The sequence below is a fragment of the Abramis brama genome (genome assembly GCF_963993115.1).
Source record: "Abramis brama genome assembly, chromosome: 1".
NCBI lineage: Eukaryota > Metazoa > Chordata > Actinopteri > Cypriniformes > Leuciscidae > Abramis > Abramis brama.
In genome coordinates, this window is record NC_139963.1 from 58,418,604 (window position 1) to 58,437,600 (window position 18,997).

Genomic DNA, 18,997 nt, shown 5'->3' on the forward strand with positions numbered 1-18,997 from the left:
TCCTCGCTCTGCAGGAGTACATGAATAGTTTCATTAATAGTGTTCCCCGGACATTTATTGACCATGTCCATAAAAGAGGGCTTTTATAAAAGTGCCAGTAAGATATATTGATAGGGTGACATCACATGAACAATTTTTTTTTTTTTTTTTTTCAAAAAGCAAATTTCACAAATGTACTATACAATATAATACATGTTAAGAATTATTTTAAATCTTTATTATTATTCTGTTAATCTTATGATAGGATTCCCTAGAGTCATTGCAACATGTATGCAGTCTATTGCTCCAATCTCCACTGCTCTAGGGAACATGAGGAAGATTGTTAATAGGAAGTCCTATCACAGCCATAATGTTCAGGCAGAGATGATGTGAATATGTGAGATGATTATTTTCTGTGAGATGAATCTTTAAATTAATAGTAACTTTAACATATATAACAATGATCTACTAAACATTTCATCTGCAGACGACTTGTGGTCATGAACATATGATCAAGTTTGGATGCCAAATGGCCTGGCTCCAGTGCTTGTCTCACAAATTTTCCATGAGTCTGTGTTGTGTCAGCACTTTGAGGAAAGCAAGTTAAATTTGGTACAGTACAAAACACTGTTAATTTGAACTGAGATAGAAAAACCTACACAATAACCCCCTATCATGACCCTCAGACAGGGCCACAGCACCGCTTCAGTGTGGCCCTCAGTAAAACCAGAGTGAAGATGACCTTTGGCATCCTAAAGGCACATTTCAACTGTGTTCGGCCCTTAAGAGTCACCAGAGCGGGCATCACAGATAGTGGCTGCATGTGCCATTCTGCACAATATAGCCACCAGTAGAACGGAGCGAGAAACACCACAAAACCAGCTTCTCCCCGATGAAACTGACCCCATCACACTTGACCACCCAGCTGGTGCAGATGTAGATGCAATCACCATACAATATTACACTTAATAAAAGCACATTGAAACTGCAGACAGGCCTCAAACTGTTTTATTGGTTTTGTGGGATGGGAGGGAGAAAGAGAGCAAGAGAAAGTTGCATTAATAAATATTCATACTAAAGTGTTACTTGGTTAAATAAGTTATACTATATATACTATATAACTATATACATACTGAGATCAGTTTTATCCAGCTGTTTGATTTTGTTTGGAGCCTCCTCAGCTCACAGTCCAGCTCCTTTAGTGTGCAGTCTAGTTCAAGACTCCTTTAGTGTGCAGTCTAGTTCAAGACTCCTTTAGTGTGCAGTCTAGTTAGAGTCTCCTTTTGTACAGGGCCCTGACTGAGTCTGTTTCCACCTGAAACATAATTCCACCACAAACATGATCATTACAAGTTTTCTGGAGGCTCATCAAAATCACAAAAAGTTCCTTGACTTCCTACAAACACAGGACTGACTGTAATTGATGTCAAGGGTTTTAAATCCTTACACAATTCTTCTGAAGGCCATTGAGGTAGAGGCTTCAGTTTCTGGGGCAGGTTGTGAAAAATCCTACAATAAAAGAGATGTGTAAGGGCCAGTCCCTTTTTTATGCCACACATTAAAATGTTTGCCATAATAAAAAGCCCAGTGCATTCACATCAGCAACTGTCTCAGAACACACAGACAGAGTGTCTTCATTTCCTTCACCCTAATAAATAAAAATAGGCCAATGTAAAGCATAACTGTTGTAAAGCAGGTTATGTTTGGTGTTCTGTCTGCTGCATACTGACCTCTGTGTGGGAGACTGTGTGTATGTGTTTCCCTCTACTGCAGAACAGTCAGCCATATTTAAAACTTAAAAAAGTAGTAATGTATTGCACACATACCCAGTGTTACTTGTTTAGAGGAGCCAGCACCAGGGTCAGATTGTACAGCACCTGTAATCCCATCCATAATCGGCCGTCCCTTATTGCCTACTCAGAGCCAACTCCTCCGCCAGTGTTTTCTGGTTTTCTGAATTTAACTCTTTATTTCTGTTTGCTGCAAACATGTGTTTGTGATAAAATGTTCACAAAAGTAATAAAAGGTTGTGGTAAATACTCACCACTTTGAATTATATTTTTATATTTTGTCTTTATCTGCTGCCAAGAACATTTGGAGTTGGGGTTGCATCTAAAAATCAATGAATATTAATCTTTCTTAGTACATACATGCACATTTTTTATATATTATAAAAATAGGCTATAGGCTATATTACACATAGGCTACACATATATACATAATTTTACATAAATATAGAACGTATTTGTTTAACTTACACATTAACAATCAGCAATCTTTCTCCAACAGTCTTCTCTTGCTTTGGCCGCAGAGACCGTATTGTTTCGAGCTTGAAATACATATTTAAATTCATCGTAATTCTGAATGATTATCTCTTGCTCCTCCGTGGAAAAATATATCGCTCTCGCTCTACCCGCGATTGGTTGTTCAGTATCGACGTCACTCTTTTATGTGCACGCGCGCGTGGAGTAATCATAGCTTGAGGATCAAAGCCTGAGTTGACAGAGAAAGTTGATGAGCTGCATCATGGTACCAATAAAGCCTGATAGCATCGGTTTGGTTTTGTCAACTCAAAACTAATCCTGTAACCCCGAGTTTGTTCAGCTACCTTCATGGTACAGGCCCCTGAGCTAACTTTGTGATCGGAAGATTTAATCATCAGTTGATCAGAACAAAAGTGGCTGACATGTTACTTGTTCAGATGACATTTTCCTTCTTATTTTGGAAATAATTCCTGGAGGTCGTATCTGTATTTCTGAAGTACAGTGAATATCCACAATGGTGCATTGACTGACAGCCCACACATACACCTCAAGACATGATTCATCCGTGTTGATGCACGTAAAGATAATTCCACAAATAAATGCAATAGCAGATTTCAAACGGAGATGGCGACAAAGAGGCAAAACTTACAGACTGCGGTTTATGAAGCAACTATAATATTTTTGTGTGCGCAAAAACTAAACAAAACAAAAATAACTTTATTTATCAATTTCTTCTCTTTCTTCCTACGCTGTTCAAGTTGTTCTACGTCAGAATATAAATATGCTTGTGATCCTGACGCAGAACTGGCCAATAACGAGGCAGAGTTCTGACGTAGATCACGGAAACACTGCACTGTGTACAACAACACGTGTTGGAGAAGCGTGTGCAGAGCAGAGGAGCAGTAAATGAAGATATAAACAAACCCAAGAATTTATGATTTCTGTGCTTTTCACATTCACAATGTAATACACTTGGATTTAACTAATTGCTAAATTTTATTAAATGCAGCATAAACTAGTTTCAGAGCTCTGTACAGGTCATTATACAAAAACATATGCGTGTTTTATGTTCGGGGAACGTTTTTACGTTAGGGGAACGTTCTGTGTTTGCTGGGAAGCCCCAGAAGCAAACGTAATACTTACTTCTTTCAGAACTGAAAATTATAGAATTATTCCTGAAGCAAGAAGAATCAGCAGACAATAAAATTGGACAATAACAACAAGCTGTTGATAAAATTATAATGAGTTTAATCAATCATAACTTGAAGTACAAAAATTCATAAAAATTAAAACTAATGAGACAGATCTCAAACAATGAACGAGTTACAATTAATATCAGATTCATGTCTCTGTTAAAAGTGTTACGGCCTCTTCTTCAGCTCCTGAACATGAAAGGCTTTTTCCAGTGTAATTTTTCTGGTGCTCTTCTTCTGAATGAGAAGGCAGAAGTGATTTTAGAACGAAGGCCCGAGTGAAACTCTTCCCGCATTGATCACATGTGTAAAGTTTCTCTCTGCTGTGGATCCTCATGAGATTCTTCAGACTTGATTTAAATGTGAAGAGTTTTTTAGGCTTCTGTTTTTCCTTTCCCGTTCGCGTCCATCAGGTCTACAAGAAACATTAAATCAAATGAGATTTCAAATGAGAGACAAACATGAAATGAAAATTGAAGCTCATCACTGATTGAATCAAGATCACTGGTGAGTTCAATAGTCATTTTAATCTTATCAAATCTGTGGACAACTGCTGTGCACGATTATGATCTATTTTATTATCATGAAGATGATTTGTGTTATAAATAACTAGTTTTGTCATGAAACAATGTAAATCTGGTGAGCATCAGCATGTTCTTCATCATGAAGAATGAACGAGGAATCAAGAATAAACACCAGCCTCTTTGTTCTTCAGTATCATGATGTTTCATTCTGCAGGTTCTGGATCACTGGCGTTCTCTCCGTCCTCTCCTTCCAGATGCTTTCTGGCAGTTCTGCTGAAAACAAACAAGTTTCATTTCTTACAATCATGATGAGAGAGGAATAATCAATATTTCAGACTCTGAACTAAGTACTAAGGCTAATCACATGTTGAAAAATATAGTGACCTTGATCATGTAACTTAAGATTATTAGGTTTTGTCGAAGCCACAACAAACAAAACTAACATAAATCACCTAGTGCTGAAACAACACAAGCCAAGTTCTCTTACGAGAGGTTCTCTCGTACTGTGTAAGTCTTACGCTAGGGGAAATCTCTTTTCTGCGAGATACTGAAGCCAAAAAATTATCCTTAATTTTTTAAATAATGTAAAACGCGTTGCGGCAGCATGCAGACCCAGGCGAGACGACTCGCGCGCCTATTGGCTGCCATGCGGCAACTGCAGCAGCCTATCGATAGGGCCCTATCGTGACGTCAGCTCCAATGGGGGCGCTTCGCGCCCACTACGTCACGTCCCGCCAAAACGGACGTGGCCTTGGGCTATAAATTTAGCTTCGAGGGGCTAGCTAGCTGATTTTTTATCTCTTCAGCTGAGCTGAGAGAAAGAAGCCGCGCCGTCAGAAAAAGCCTTTTCAGCGGGACGAGCCACTGCATCTGAAGCCACTGGCCGCGCCGCCTTCAGTCGCCGTTCCTGCTGCGCTATCCGGCGTTATATCCTTTTCTCCTCTGTTGTGTGTGTGTGTGTGTGTGTGTGTGTGTGTGCCGCCGCGACACACGCTCTCATTGCACTAAAAGAGCCGGGCGTCTTTTTCAAGATGCCCTTTCCTGTGGCTCGTGCCGAGCCCCACTCAGCGACGGGGACCGCCATGTCATCGCTGTTCCTGCCTGGGTGAGAAACATGCAGCTCTCGCGCTCGCCGACGGCGGCTGCCCACACTGTGAGCTGATGTCCGTGGCGACTGAGGATTCGCCTGGCTTCTTTCGTCGATACTGCACCTCCGCCCGCTGCGGTGCTACACCGTAAGCGCCGTACTCAGCGGGTCCCGGAACCTCCTCCTACGCCGCAAAAGCTCGCCGGTTCGCCCGCCAGCTTCGCCACCTGCTTCGCTCGAGTCTCTCATTAACGGACAGCGGCCGCCATCTGCCGCCGCTTCCATCATGGATGACAACAAAGAAGCCACGTTTATGGAGGATTACAGCTGCTGAATGGTCGCCCCTCTCCCTCTGTTCGAGCCGTGCAAACTGCGCCGCTCACATGGGATGTCAGAAGCGGACGGTCACGCGGCTAGCTCTCTTTACGTCATAGGAGAGTTTCCCCGCACTCAATTTGCGCGCGTCACTCACCGGTGAAAGGAGAAAAGAGTGTTTTAGTCCCAAAAAAGTTTTTTTTTTTTACTTTACAACAGTGGTCTCAAACCGGTTCCACGGAGGGCCTAGTGTATGCAGGTTTTCTGTTTTACCTTGAACCAAACTAATTGAGTAGGTCACTAATTGGTTAAGATCTCCCCTCACCTGGTAGTCTAGGTCTTAATTGGGCACTAATTGAAGGGAAAGACCAAAAACCTGCATACACTAGGCCCTCCGTGGAACCGGTTTGAGAACTCTGCTTTACAAGAAAGCTACCCCGCCCCCTCACGTGCGTCACTCACCGGCGGAGGGAGGAACAGAGTGTTTTTAGTCCCGCTGAGGCTGGACCAACCTCCATTTCTCACACATTTCTCATTCCCCTCTGAAGTTCAGGCGACTGGAAATGTCAATATTGCAGTAAACGAGCCTGTTGTAATACATGCACGCCTGCAAACAAACGCCGTCACAAGACATGTTGACGCTCTCTTATATGCTCGCGCAAACTGAAAACTTATGTGTTCCCCCCCTGTGGCTCAGTGGCGGAATCTTAGGCTTTTCGCACGAGAGACCCGTGTTCGAATCCCGGGTCTGCCGGCAGATGAAATTATGCCGTCGATGCTTTCGTTCTGTCAGTTCCCTTAAAAGGCGACTGCAGATGTGTATTTTGCAGCCAACGAGCACGTTGTACAACCTGCTCGCCTGCACCCAAACACTATTTCTATGGCAACTCAAATCTTCCTAGCCAGTCTAGGGAAACGAGGGTGTTCAAGTCCCGCTGCGGCCGAACTTCCACCAAAACGTCTCGCTCGTTCAGTTCCAGTAAATGCGACTGTTCCAGTGTATTCTGCAGTAAACAAGTCGGTAACACAGCCTGCTTGCCTGCCCACAAACGCTGTTTTTACGGCGACCCAGATGAATCCCATGAAGTAAAATCCCATGTAAAAAAGAAAATCCCATGTATTTTCTGCTACTCCGGCCACGGCCGATGGTGTTTTGAGTGTAGTAAAAATGCCCACTGCCCAGTGCTCATTCCTACACACAAGCACAGCCCGCCACACACGGCCTGCACAAATAAAATCGTCTCACGTCGATTGTGCATTAAATGTTCGGCCATGGCCGATGGTGTTATGAGTGTAGTAAAATGCCCACTGCCCATTCCTACACACAGACACAGCCCGCCCCACAGGGCTCGCGCACAAAAAAAAAATCGACTCATGTCGGTTGCGCTCTAAATGTAGTGAACGTGCCCACATCCCAGTGCCCACAAACACTACACACTGCATGTCTCTCAGTTTCTATAAAAATGAAACCAACACACATACAGTCAGCTCAGGCCGACGGTGTTTTCAGTGCAAATGTGCTCGCTGTCCCGCGCCCACATTCACTCACAGACATGACAAATCCCACGGGCCACAAGCGCTCGCCATCTCTCAGCTGCCCGCCGTGAGAGAGCTGAGCGCGGGCGAGCTGCCAGCTGTTATCAGCGCGCCCCCAGCCTCGAACGCTGCAAGTACAGTGTCTATGTTACAGCATACCGAAGCTCTCCGGCCGCCACTATGTTACGGCCAGAGCCCAGATCTTATTCAACCCCTAGCTATTCATGCAAATGCGTGGGCAAAGCTTCCTGGGGTATCAGAATGGGTGCTGAACATTATAGAAAGAGGCTATTCGCTACAGTTCGCTTGACGCCCCCGCCGCTGTGTGGCGCGAATCGAAACCACGGTAGAAAAGGAAGTAGCACGTCTACTTCGTGCCAAAATTGCAAAACTGTTGAGCAAAGGGGCCATAGAGCCTTTATCTCAAGCTCAGAGCGAAGGGGGGCTATACAGCAGATATTTTCTGGTACCGAAAAAAGACGGGGGTCTCAGACCCATTCTAGATCTAAGACAGCTGGACAAAGCGCTTTCAAAATGCCGGTTCAGAATGCTCACGACCAAGAAAATCCTCTCACAAATTCGACAAGGGGACTGGTTTGTCAATACATCTGAATGACGCGTATTTCCAAATACAAATAGTGTCACGTCACAGGCGATTTTTTGAGATTCGCCTTCGAGGGCCAGGCATATCAATACACAGGTCCTACCATTTGGCCTGTCCCTAGCACCCCGTACATTCACGATGTGCATGGACGCAGCCCTCGCTCCCCAGAAACTTCTGGGAATACAAATTTTGAACTACTTAGACGATTGGCTGGTTCTAGCTCAGTCACACTCAGAGCTCATAGAACACAGGCAGTGTTGGGTATAGTTACTTTGGAAAGTAGTTAATTAGGTTACAACGTTACCATCAATTAAAAGTAATCAGTTACGTTACAGCGTTATCTATAACGCGTTAGAGTACTCATGCGTTACCAAAAATTAAAAGCCGTTTGCAGCGGCTCACACATGACAGACACAGCCCCCGGCCCCTTTAAATGCACCTAGAAGTCGTGACTCCTGACAATGAATAACGTCAGTCATCTGACTAAATTAACACTGCAGGATAACAATAACAGGAAAGACAGTCAGCAATAGGCTATTCCACATGGCGTTTTATTTATTTATTATCACAGAACATATTAATCAAAATTAGCACCTACCCAGCCCGGGTAGCCTAGGCTACTGTATATGAGCACCAAGATAACACCTGATTTTTTCTTTAACTCTAATGCAGTTATCAAAGTGCATCAAGTGTGCTTACTTGTAAACACAACCTGAGGTAAACAGGCTTGCAGATTTAAATCCATTTAGAAATGAACAACCAGTCAACGATCTAACAGAAATTAACAGCTGCCTGTCAAACAAAAATGATTACAAACCAAATTAAATTTTTGCCGTTCGACAGAATCTTTTCACCAACGCAGAGTGTGCATTTTACCATTATGTTATTTTCCTTTTCGTTGACAAATTGAAAATAATGTGCGTACTTCCATAATCCAAACGCTGTCCTCTCTGCCATCTTGCCGGCAGTTCGAAAAAAAAAAACCCACACACACACACAGGGTCAGGCGCAGGGCACAGACGTATCAAAGCCATTGACTTTACGATCACAGCGCTTCGGCTCCGCTGATACATCCGCAGGTGGCACAGTAGACCTAGGCCTACTGTCTGACAAAAAGCAGGCTGCAGTCGGGATTTTCCTTTCCTTAAAATAACGGGTTACTTTTTTTTTAAAAATAACGAAGTTACTGATTACTTAACGCACGAAACTAACGCGTTAAGTTACACATTTCACGAAAAAGGTAATTAGAGTACTCTAACAACACTTACCCACAACACTGAACACAGGACCATTTTACTCGAGCATCTCGAGAATCTGGGTCCCGAAGTCAATTGGGCGAAAAGTTCACTGTCTCTCAGTCAGAGAATATCTTTTCTGGGCACAGAACTGGACTCGCTGTCTATGACAGCTCAACTATCGCCGCAGCGCAGACTGCTTATTCAACTCATGATGGAAACCTCCCGCCGCGGCGCTATAGTCCCGCTCAAAAAGTTTCAAAGGATGCTGGGTCTCATGGCCTCAGCATCAGCAGTTCTTCAGCTGGGTCTGCTTCGCATGTGCCCGCTGCAGTTCTAGCTAAAAGGCGTGGACTTCCGGTCTTTTTCGCCTCAAGGTCGATCAGAAATGCATGTCAGCACTGAAACCTTGGAGAGTGACCGACTGGTACCAGTCAGATGTAAGCCTGGGGATTTCCTCGAGTGTGAAGGTGGTCTCTACACCCGCAGACAGTCCAACTGCTGTGGGAGACATTCGGCAGTGCAGAAAATAGACCTGTTTGCGTCTCAAGAAAACGCTCACTGCCCGGAGTTTTTCTCCAAGAGCAGGAATGCGCTGGCCCACGTCTGACCCTGCTGCCCGCTCTATGCTTAAAAGCCATATTACTTAAAACTTAATGAACTTGTTTGTTCAAGGCACAATGTTTCTCCTTGTTTCCAAGTCAGTGCCCATGATTTACTCACTCTCAAGTCATCCTAGGTGTGTATGACATTCTTCTTTTAGACAAATACTATCGGAGTTATATTAAAAAAAATGTCCTGGCTCTTCCAAGCTTTATAATGGATTATAATGAATTTCCATTAACTCGCAGTCTAGAGCCCTGTATAGTGCTTTATTTCTGCTTTTACATGAGCGCCACCTACTGTCAGAGAGCGTAAGTTAATAGATATCAACCAATCAAAAAAATGTTGTGTGCTCACCACACACCGTCTATAGGTGGAGAGAAGAGATTTGGCTATAGAGTGATGTGTGTCTAACTTACACAGAAGAGACTTTGTTGCTCAGCACATGAACATAAACTACTTACTGTGATTTCAGACTGTAGTGATGTGGTTTCTCCACTGCATGGATCTTCATGTGTCGCTTCAGTTTAGTTTTAAAAGAGAAACTCTTTCCACACTGATCACACGTGTGTGGCTTCTCTCTGATGTGGATCCTCTCATGTGTTTTCAGAGATGATGAGTGACTGAATCTCTTGTCACAGTGTGAACACTTGTAAGGTTTTTCTCCAGTGTGGATCCTCTTATGTGTTTTCAGAGATGATGAGTGACTGAATCTCTTGTCACAGTGTGAACACTTGTAAGGTTTTTCTCCAGTGTGAATTCTCTGGTGCCGTTTTAAATGCTCCGCTGTAGTAAAAGTCTTCTCACACTCAAAGCACACATACTCTCTCACACCAGTATGAATTTTCTCATGTCTATGTAAATATGGCAGCCGTGAAAAACTCTTTCCACACACAGAACATGAATGCGGCTTCTCCTTCGTATGAACTATCAGGTGTGACTTCAGGTGTGATGCACAGATAAATGTTTTGCCGCATTGATCACATGTAAACGGCTTAACTCCGGTGTGGATCCTCATGTGTCCTTTAAGGTGTGAAGATAGACTGAAATCTTTCCCACATTTATCACACTTAAATGGTTTCTCTCCAGTGTGGATCCTCATGTGTAGCTTCAGGTGACTTTTAAAAGCAAAACTCTCTCCACATTGATCACACGTGTGCGGCTTCTCTCCAGTGTGGATCATCTCATGTGTTTTCAGATGTGATGATTGACTGAATCTCTTGTCACAGTGTGAACACTTGTAAGGTTTTTCTCCAGTGTGAATTCTCTTGTGCCGTTTTAAACACTCCGCTGTAGTAAAAGTCTTCTCACACTCAAAGCACTTGTACTCTCTCACACCAGTATGAATGTTCTCATGTCTATGTAAACTATCCAGCAGTGAAAAACTCTTTCCACACACAGAACATGAATGCGGCTTCTCCTTCGTATGAACTCTCAGGTGTGTCTTCAGGGCTGATACACTGAGAAATGTTTTGCCGCATTGATCACACGAGAACGACTTCTCTCCAGTGTGGATCCTCATGTGACGCGCAAGATTATATGTGTTTGAGAAACTCTTTCCACACTGATCACATGAGAATGGCTTCTCTCCAGTATGAACTCTCATGTGGCGCTCAAGACCATCTTTGCTTGATAAACTCTTTCCACACTGAGTGCAGGTGAAAGATTTCTTGGCTCTTCTTGTCTTTAAAAATGTCTTTTTAGTCTTTGAGCGACTCAAAGGTTTTTCTCCAGGTTTGACATGATGTTCCTCCTTCACTTCACTCAGTTCTTCACTCTCCTCCTTCACTTCACTCAGTTCTTCTCTCTCCTCCTTCACTTCACTCAGGTCTTCACTCTCCTCCTTCACTTCACTCAGTTCTTCACTCTCCTTCACTTCACTCAGTTCTTCACTCTCCTCCTTCACTTCTCTCAGTTCTTCTCTCTCCTCCTTCACTTCACTCAGTTCTTCGCTCTCCTCCTTCACTTCCATCAGGTCTGAAATGAAAGAAAAATGTATTAAATAAAATTTTCAGTACATCAAAATAATTCATTGAAAGAAATATAAATTGAAAGGACATGAAAGTGAGCCCTGATGTAATGGTAGAAAGTAGACAACCGTTATAAAATATTATGATAATTTAATGCCTTTTTATAAATTGATTATTTATCAGTTAAAATAGTATTTAGCTTGATCTAATGTTGATAATCAATATAAAAATTTCTCAAACCTCCCTTTACTGAACATTTGTTGAAAACAAACAAAAAACATGCTGTGCCATTTCATAGTTGAACTGTTTATCTAAAAGTGATGAAGTGCTTGAATGTTTCTAACATGAATGTTCTTCAGCATCATGAATGACAGTACAGTCAGCTTGGGACATAGATTACATACAAGGTACATAAAATGCCAAGGTGCAGACAAAGTATAAACACCCTCAAATGACATACATGAGTGCACTGAGCACGAGGTGAAGACAGTGCCAGCAAAGTCAGCAGGCTGACAAGAAAGCTCAACCAAAAAGATGTGTTTTTAACTTCGTTTTAAAAATGGATACACTTGTGCTTTGGCGCATCTCAAGCGGCAGGGCATTCCACATTTTAGGACCTGCCACACTAAAGGCCCTGTCACCCATGGAGCGAAGCCGAGATGAAGGAACTGTTAAGAGACATGCATCACTAGAGCGAAGGGTGCGGGATTGCAGGTATGGGGTGAGGAGATCTGATAGGTAGGATGGGGCCAAATTGTGTAGGGATTTATAAACAAGGAGAAGGATTTTGTAATGGATGCGGTAGTGGACAGGAAGCCAATGCAACTGCTGGAGGATAGGAGTAATATGATCCCAGGGCCTGGTGCGGGTGAGCATCCTTGCAGCAGAATTTTGGACATACTGCAGCCTATTTAAGATATTTTCCGGGATGCCAAGAAATAGAGCATTGCAGTAGTCAAGCCTTGATGTGATAAATGCATGTATAAGTGTTTCTGCTGCAGATGAGTCTAGGGAGGGGCGTAGTTTGGAGATGCTTTTGAGATGGAAGACAGATGTTCTGGTGATATTTTTGATATGTGACTCAAAAGAAAGAGTAGGATCAAAGATTACACCCAGATTTCTAACTTCAGCAGAAGTTGTAGTGAAATAGCCAGGGATAGATAGCTGCAGATGTTTAAGTTTTTTTTTAGAATGTTAGGGGTGGAAATAAGAATAGCTTCTGTCTAATCTTGATTAAGTTTGAGAAAATTTTTAATCATCCATTTGTTAATGGCATTTAAGCAGCTAACCAGATTGGATAATGATAATATGTGAGCGGGATTTGTGTGAATGTAAATCTGAGTGTCGTCTGCATAACAATGGTAATTGAGACCATAATGTTGTATTATCTGGCCAAGGGGAACGATGTAAATTATGAACAGCAGGGGACCTAGGACAGAACCCTGGGGGACACCATGTAAGAGGGGTGAATTTGGAGATCTGAAATTCCCAATTGAAACAAACTGTTGTATATCAGTGAGATATGATTTGAACCAGGACAGTGGAACACCAGTGATACCAAGCAAGGTCTCCAATCGAGAAAGTAAGTGGTTGTGGCAAACAGTGGCAAACAGTGTCAAAGGCAGCTGTGAGATCGAGGAGAATGAGAATACTGACTTGGCCTGAGTCAGCGGCCAACAGTAGGTCATTGACTACCTTAACCCTCTGAGGTCGGCAAACGCGCGGGCGCGTTTTGCCGGATTTTCTCCACATTGTAGCACTATAAACTTAAATTACTCCATCATTTATGGTCATACAGAAAAAAGAAATATAAAAAAAGAATCTGTGATATTTCTCCTTTTGTATGTGTCCACTTACAATCAAATCAAAACATTGTGCTTTTGTAAAATAAAGAAAATAAACAGGGTGTGCGTTCTGCCTCTCTGTCGCGGTGAACTTTTTTTTCTTGAGCACGTCTATAAACTGAAACAAAACTCAGCGAATACTTGTCACACATTTATGAGCCATATACCTTTATAAACATTTAAGTGTGTACTTTTAAATAATCGGATTCAAAACGAAAACAAATATTCTCTGTTTACGTAATTTGTATAAAACCAACAAGATGTCCAGCTTCTCAAACGCTTGCTCATTACAGTTAATTTGGCCACGCCTACTCGCGCAAAAGATATTCACATGCAAATCTCCACATGGAACGCGAACGCGCTCGTTACCTCAACAACAAAACACTTCACTTCACTTTTCGTCGAGTTTGAAAGACGTGCCTGAGCTTACATTGGATTTAGGCTACCTCAGAAGAAGAAGAACGCGATTTGAAGACAAGAAAGATAAGGTAAGAAATTCTTACATAGCCTAGTTTGTTATTGTTGCATAAATGTCACGTTGCAGTTGAACTGTTGCTAGATATATGGGGAATATTATAATATTTAGACCCGTGTTTACTGTGTTTGTGGATATCTGCTCAAACATAGATATGTTTATGGTAACCATAATGTTTTATATTTGAGCGTGATCGCGTTTGAATGTATCATATTTTGCAAGCGATCGCGTTTGAATGTATCATATTTTGGATGAAAGCAAAACGCACCAAACGGCTTCATGTTTTTATTATTATCTCATTTCATATCATCATAAAGGATGGAAACATTTGAAGTAACATGATAATCAATATATTTTTCTCTAGCTTAGTTGTTACTGAAATACTGAAAAAAGATTTATAGGCTGCTATAGGTTATTTATTGTTATTATTATTTTATCCGCACTGCGCATATACCTTATGCCTACAAGGCACAACAAACCTGGTGTTCATTTTATTATATATCGTTGGAAACGTGTGTGTGTGTGTGTGTGTGTATTCTGTGAATTTTAAAAAGGAATTTTAAAAAGCAATTTTAACCAGAAAAATCTAATATTTATTTCCAAAATCGTGCAGGCCTTTCTCTTGATATCAGTATGTTCACTTTTTTTTTCAGGTCCCAGATGCCACTGAGGACTTCAACATTCACATGATTCTCAGTACGTGAACATGGTAAAGTGAAAATCTTGGAAATGAAAGGTATGTACAGTGTTTTTAGGAATGGCACAAAGGTCTCTGTCTTTGAAGTGCTTTTTTGGCATTTGTTGTGTATCTTTGGATTATGTTGTGTTGTAAATAAATCCAAACAATTTAAAAGCCATTCTTTTTTAAATCTCCTCATTTACAGTATTGTGCAAGGTTGCTCAGAATGATAGGTGCCTGATAGCTCCTAATAGGGCCGTTAGGGGAGGTTCTTTGTCTTTCTCAGGTGAGAAAAGCTTACATATTAATGAGCTCTCGCATAAGGCTTTTTCACGCAAAACACGTCGTAAAAATTTTAAATCAATATATTGTCTTATCTGAATGAGCAGTCAGGGTGATTTTCACATAGTTTTGCAGCAAATATTCTAGGCTACGTCATACAATTTTCAAAAGTCTTGTGAAGAAATAATCAGTATGGGTTTCATGGCCTTATTTCAGTGAGAATTTTTTTTTGTATTTTCAAAAACCACGCATAAATGTCATTATCTCAAAACTACAAACTTTTACATACATGCTGTTGATATATTATTGTAGCAGAGTTTGTGCTGAATACAGTGTAATTAGACTTTAGCCATGAAAATGTCACAAGTAACAGATATAACCAGAAATGTCAGAGCATGTCAGAACACCTCCAGGGCCCAGAAAACAGCTCAGACCTCAGAGGGTTAACCAGGGCAGTCTCAGTACTGTGCATGGCCCTGAAACCAGACTGAAACTTTTCCCAAAAGCCATGACAATTTAGATACTCTTGGAGCTGTTTGGATACTGTACGTTCAAGTAGCTTTGCAATGAACGGGAGGTTAGAGATGGGCCGATAGTTCTTATAATCCTCTGTAGCTGCCCCAAGCTTTTTCAAAACAGGAGTGATAGCTGCTGTTTTAAGAGACAGAGGAACATAGCCCAGGGCGAGGGAAGAGTTTATTATATGGACCAAGAGGGGACAGAGGGCAGATAGGCAAACCTTAACCAGTGTGGTGGGCATAGGGTCAAGGAGGCAAGTGGTAGGCCTAGACTTACTGACAAGGTCGAAGACATCCTGTTCATCAACAGGTTAAAAGGCAGAAAAAGGGGGGGGGGCATCATCTTGAGTGGTTTGGTTTGTCTGAAGCGGTTTATAAATCAAGCTAATTTTGCAATGGAAGAATTCAAGGAATTCACAACAGAGTTTAGTGGATGGGGTAAGTGGGAGTTTGGGTTAACTTATTAATAGTGGAGAAGAGGGCTCTCGGATTGTTATAACCTCTGTCAATGATGGTGGTGTAATACATGGTCTTAGCCTGGTTGAGAGACTCTTTGTAAGTGGAGACATGATCACTGTATGCCAGGGCATTGACGGTTAGGCCAGTCTTCCGACTAAGTCGCTCTAGCTGACGTCCAGCCGCCTTCATTTTACGAAGCTCAGGTGTGAACCATGGGGCAGAGTGAGCGAAGGAGACTAGGCGTGTCCTCAGGGGTGCAAGAAGATTAAAAGAGTCAGCAAGATGTGTGTTATACAGCAGGACTAAGTCGTCAATACAAATATCCATTGGCTCCATGATGGATTTCGAATTTAGAGTGTCTAACAGAGCAGCTGTAGTAATATTCTTAGTGTTCCTATATGTGATGGAGCGAGAGTCACGTTGGCGATGGAGAGGCTCAGGAACAGCAAGATTGAACATAATGGCTCTATGGTCAGAACAGAAAGATCTTTAGGACACACCTTATTTGGCATGATGCCGGCGGTGCAGACAAGGTCTAATATATGGCTTTTTGAGTGGGTAGGGAAATCAACATGCTGAGTGAGTCTCAGACTCAAAACAGTCTAACAGATTCAGAAATTGTACAGCAAAATTATAGTTTCCATAATCTACATGTATATTGAAATCGCCAAGTACCAGGATGGATGAGTACATAGGACTAACAGATGCAAGTAGGGCCTAACCAACAAATCCCCTCAGTCTGCTGACACCAATGAAATGAGCTTTAAGTGTCAATTTACAGGAGATCTGAAGACATCAGCATAATAAATGAGGTGAAAACCGGAACTATTGTCATGAAATAAAGAGTGTTTTCAGCAGATCTGTTATTGATGAGCCTCAGACTATCAACACTCATTCAACAAGCCATTCAGGATCATCAGCAGATCATCTCACTTTATTCTGAGTATTTAACTGTTAGAAACACATTATTCGAGTCAGGATACATGATAAAAGCACAAACTGCTCTATTGAAAGACAATACTGTTATTTCTCACACTATGACATGGATAAAATATCAATAACACAAAACAATGACACTCATCTTCATAAACCACTACAGATTACAGCAGCATAATGTCCAGATCAATCTAAATATATAGTTTGATCTTATAATAACTACATTAATCACTACACAGTAGTGTTGCACAATGTACTGATACTTCAAAAGTATCGCGATACTCGGAAATTAAAAACGTCACGATACCTAAATTTATCAGTATCGCCTCCCTATGGACGTCTGTGTTTTTTTCCTGACACACGCAGCAAAGAAAATGCCACTGTTAGTGTCATGTGACAAAACACTACAGCGAGATGGCTGCATGTGCAAGCACAAGTGGTCCACGACTCGTAGAAAAAGATGACGCGAGGAGTGACATATGGAAGTACGTTGCCTACCTTGCTCTGCACAGTGCACCGATACTTCAAACGTCACGATTCCTTAATTTATTAGTATCGATACTTCTAAGAATGACCACGTTCCAGATTTGTAAGGCGGACACACTGGCTGCGTGTCCGTTTTTATTTCGGCTCCCATGTTAACTGCCTGCGTGACACACGCGTCTGGGCGCAGCTCGAGACGCGCGGAAAGCGCGTGCATGCCAGAAATAGAACCGACGCCTATTTTTCACGCGACACGCAAGCGTGTTGGAAGCGTTTCCAGGCAAAATTGAATAGGAAAAGATGTTTCTATGTCATTTTGACACAAATACATATTAATCAATGACATTTTGATGTTTGAAAGTTTTGACAAATACAATATAAAATACAATATGCTTTTCAAATATTGCACCTCTCAATACAGAACGAATTATTCTGTAGCCTATTTTGCTGTCAACACTGCCGACATTGTCTTTGCTGCTATATATTTAGCCTATGTTTAACATGAAGTATAGGCCTTCCACAACTCTCTCCCTACATGTCAAATATATCACCAATGAGGCTTATCATGTTACCAATATTAAACATTGTTTAATATAATCGCTGTTCATATTTTTATTCAAAGTTCAGAATCAAGATAAAGCTCTTATGTTTCTTATGATAAATGAGATAATGCTGCTAAATTTATATATTTTTTTACCTTGAATGTCATTGCTCTAATTTATTTTTTATTTTGATATTTCATATTTTGTTCAAATGTTTAATATATCTGCTGTTCATATGTTCATTTATTAGTGTGTTATATGATTAGAATGTGTTAGTTTGACACTTTCAAGAGTGTTGCCTCTCGCAACACCGACACAGAGTTACAACATGAACACTAAGAGAGTAAAATATGAACACCAATTCTGCATTACCTACTTTAAAGAACTGTAAAATACACTGACAAATCATGTAATCTGAAAAAAAAAAAAAAATTCACTTTGAAATAAACACTTCACTTTATATTACTCTTTAAAAACTTTATTTCAACACAATCCAGAAATGTAAATGGTAACCTTAGTCTGGGATCATAAAAGTGGTTTTCTCAAAGTAGTCATTAAAATAATAACATTTTATATGCGCAGAAACTGAAAATGATCAGATAAAGATCACCACAAAGCACTATTGTTCCCAGAGTAAAACACTATTCATATTTATTAGTATTGATTTAATGTCTCACGTGGCTCATTATAATGTAAAACATTTAGCAGTATCGTTTCCTTTAAAAACATTGCTATGCATTTAAATTGCAGATTAATAACATTTAGAATTTTAAATCATTTTAATCAAACACTGGTGAAACAACCACTTATGTCTGTAATGGTGACTTGATAACTAGGACTGTAACTGTAGCTGGTTGAGAATAGGTGTTCTCTATTACACAACCATTGTAAACACTCTGATAATAACTGTACAATGTTAGGTGAGTACACACATAAACACAATAGTAGTGTAACACTAGTAATAATATAAGCATAATGCTAGCGAACTTTATGCTAACATTCAGCTTTTCAACTGAGTATCCCAGAATAGACAATAACACTCATAAAAAACCTAAGGCACCAAAATACACATGTAAACATTTACACCAGGGTACTCACATGTCTCTGAACGCACACATGCACAGATAACGACACAGACGACAACTATGCACTTCAGAAATGTCTACGATGTGCTGCCCGTGGTCACTCTCACTACTAACTCAAAACGATCTTCTTCTTCTTCTTTTGGAGTTTTATGGCGGTTGCCAAACCAGCTGAAAGGTGCATTTACCACCACCAACTGGACAGGAGTGTGAAGCGTTAACCGAGTGAAGTAAATTAATAATAATTTAAAAAAAATGATATATTAAACTTTATTCAGTTAACCAATCCTGTTTCCCTTATACCTCATTAAAGCACCATAAACCCTTGTCTCTTTCTGTGCGTTTTGAAATATGCTATTTACTGACAATGTATTTTCTGTAAAACGA

The 18,997-nt window shown here is 41.1% G+C and overlaps 1 protein-coding gene across 4 annotated transcripts; it reads right to left on the reverse strand.

The window, feature by feature from the left end:
• Positions 1-3,468: 3,468 nt before the first annotated feature.
• LOC311095836 (uncharacterized protein) lies at positions 3,469-18,750 on the reverse strand. 4 transcript variants are annotated; one of them, XM_084134667.1, is made up of 4 exons: positions 18,627-18,750; positions 9,805-11,317; positions 4,137-4,230; positions 3,469-3,851 (listed from the first exon to the last, which is right to left on the reverse strand). In XM_084134667.1, exons 2-3 carry the CDS (start codon positions 11,310-11,312, stop codon positions 4,164-4,166), a joined length of 1,575 nt encoding a protein of 524 aa, XP_083990793.1. In that variant the 5' UTR covers positions 11,313-11,317; positions 18,627-18,750; the 3' UTR covers positions 3,469-3,851; positions 4,137-4,163. The 4 variants fall into 4 exon arrangements, with proteins under 4 accessions (XP_083990793.1, XP_083990794.1, XP_083990791.1 ...); XM_084134668.1 differs by having other exon boundaries at positions 4,133-4,230; XM_084134665.1 differs by having other exon boundaries at positions 4,137-4,233.
• Between the last annotated feature and the right edge of the window lie 247 nt (positions 18,751-18,997).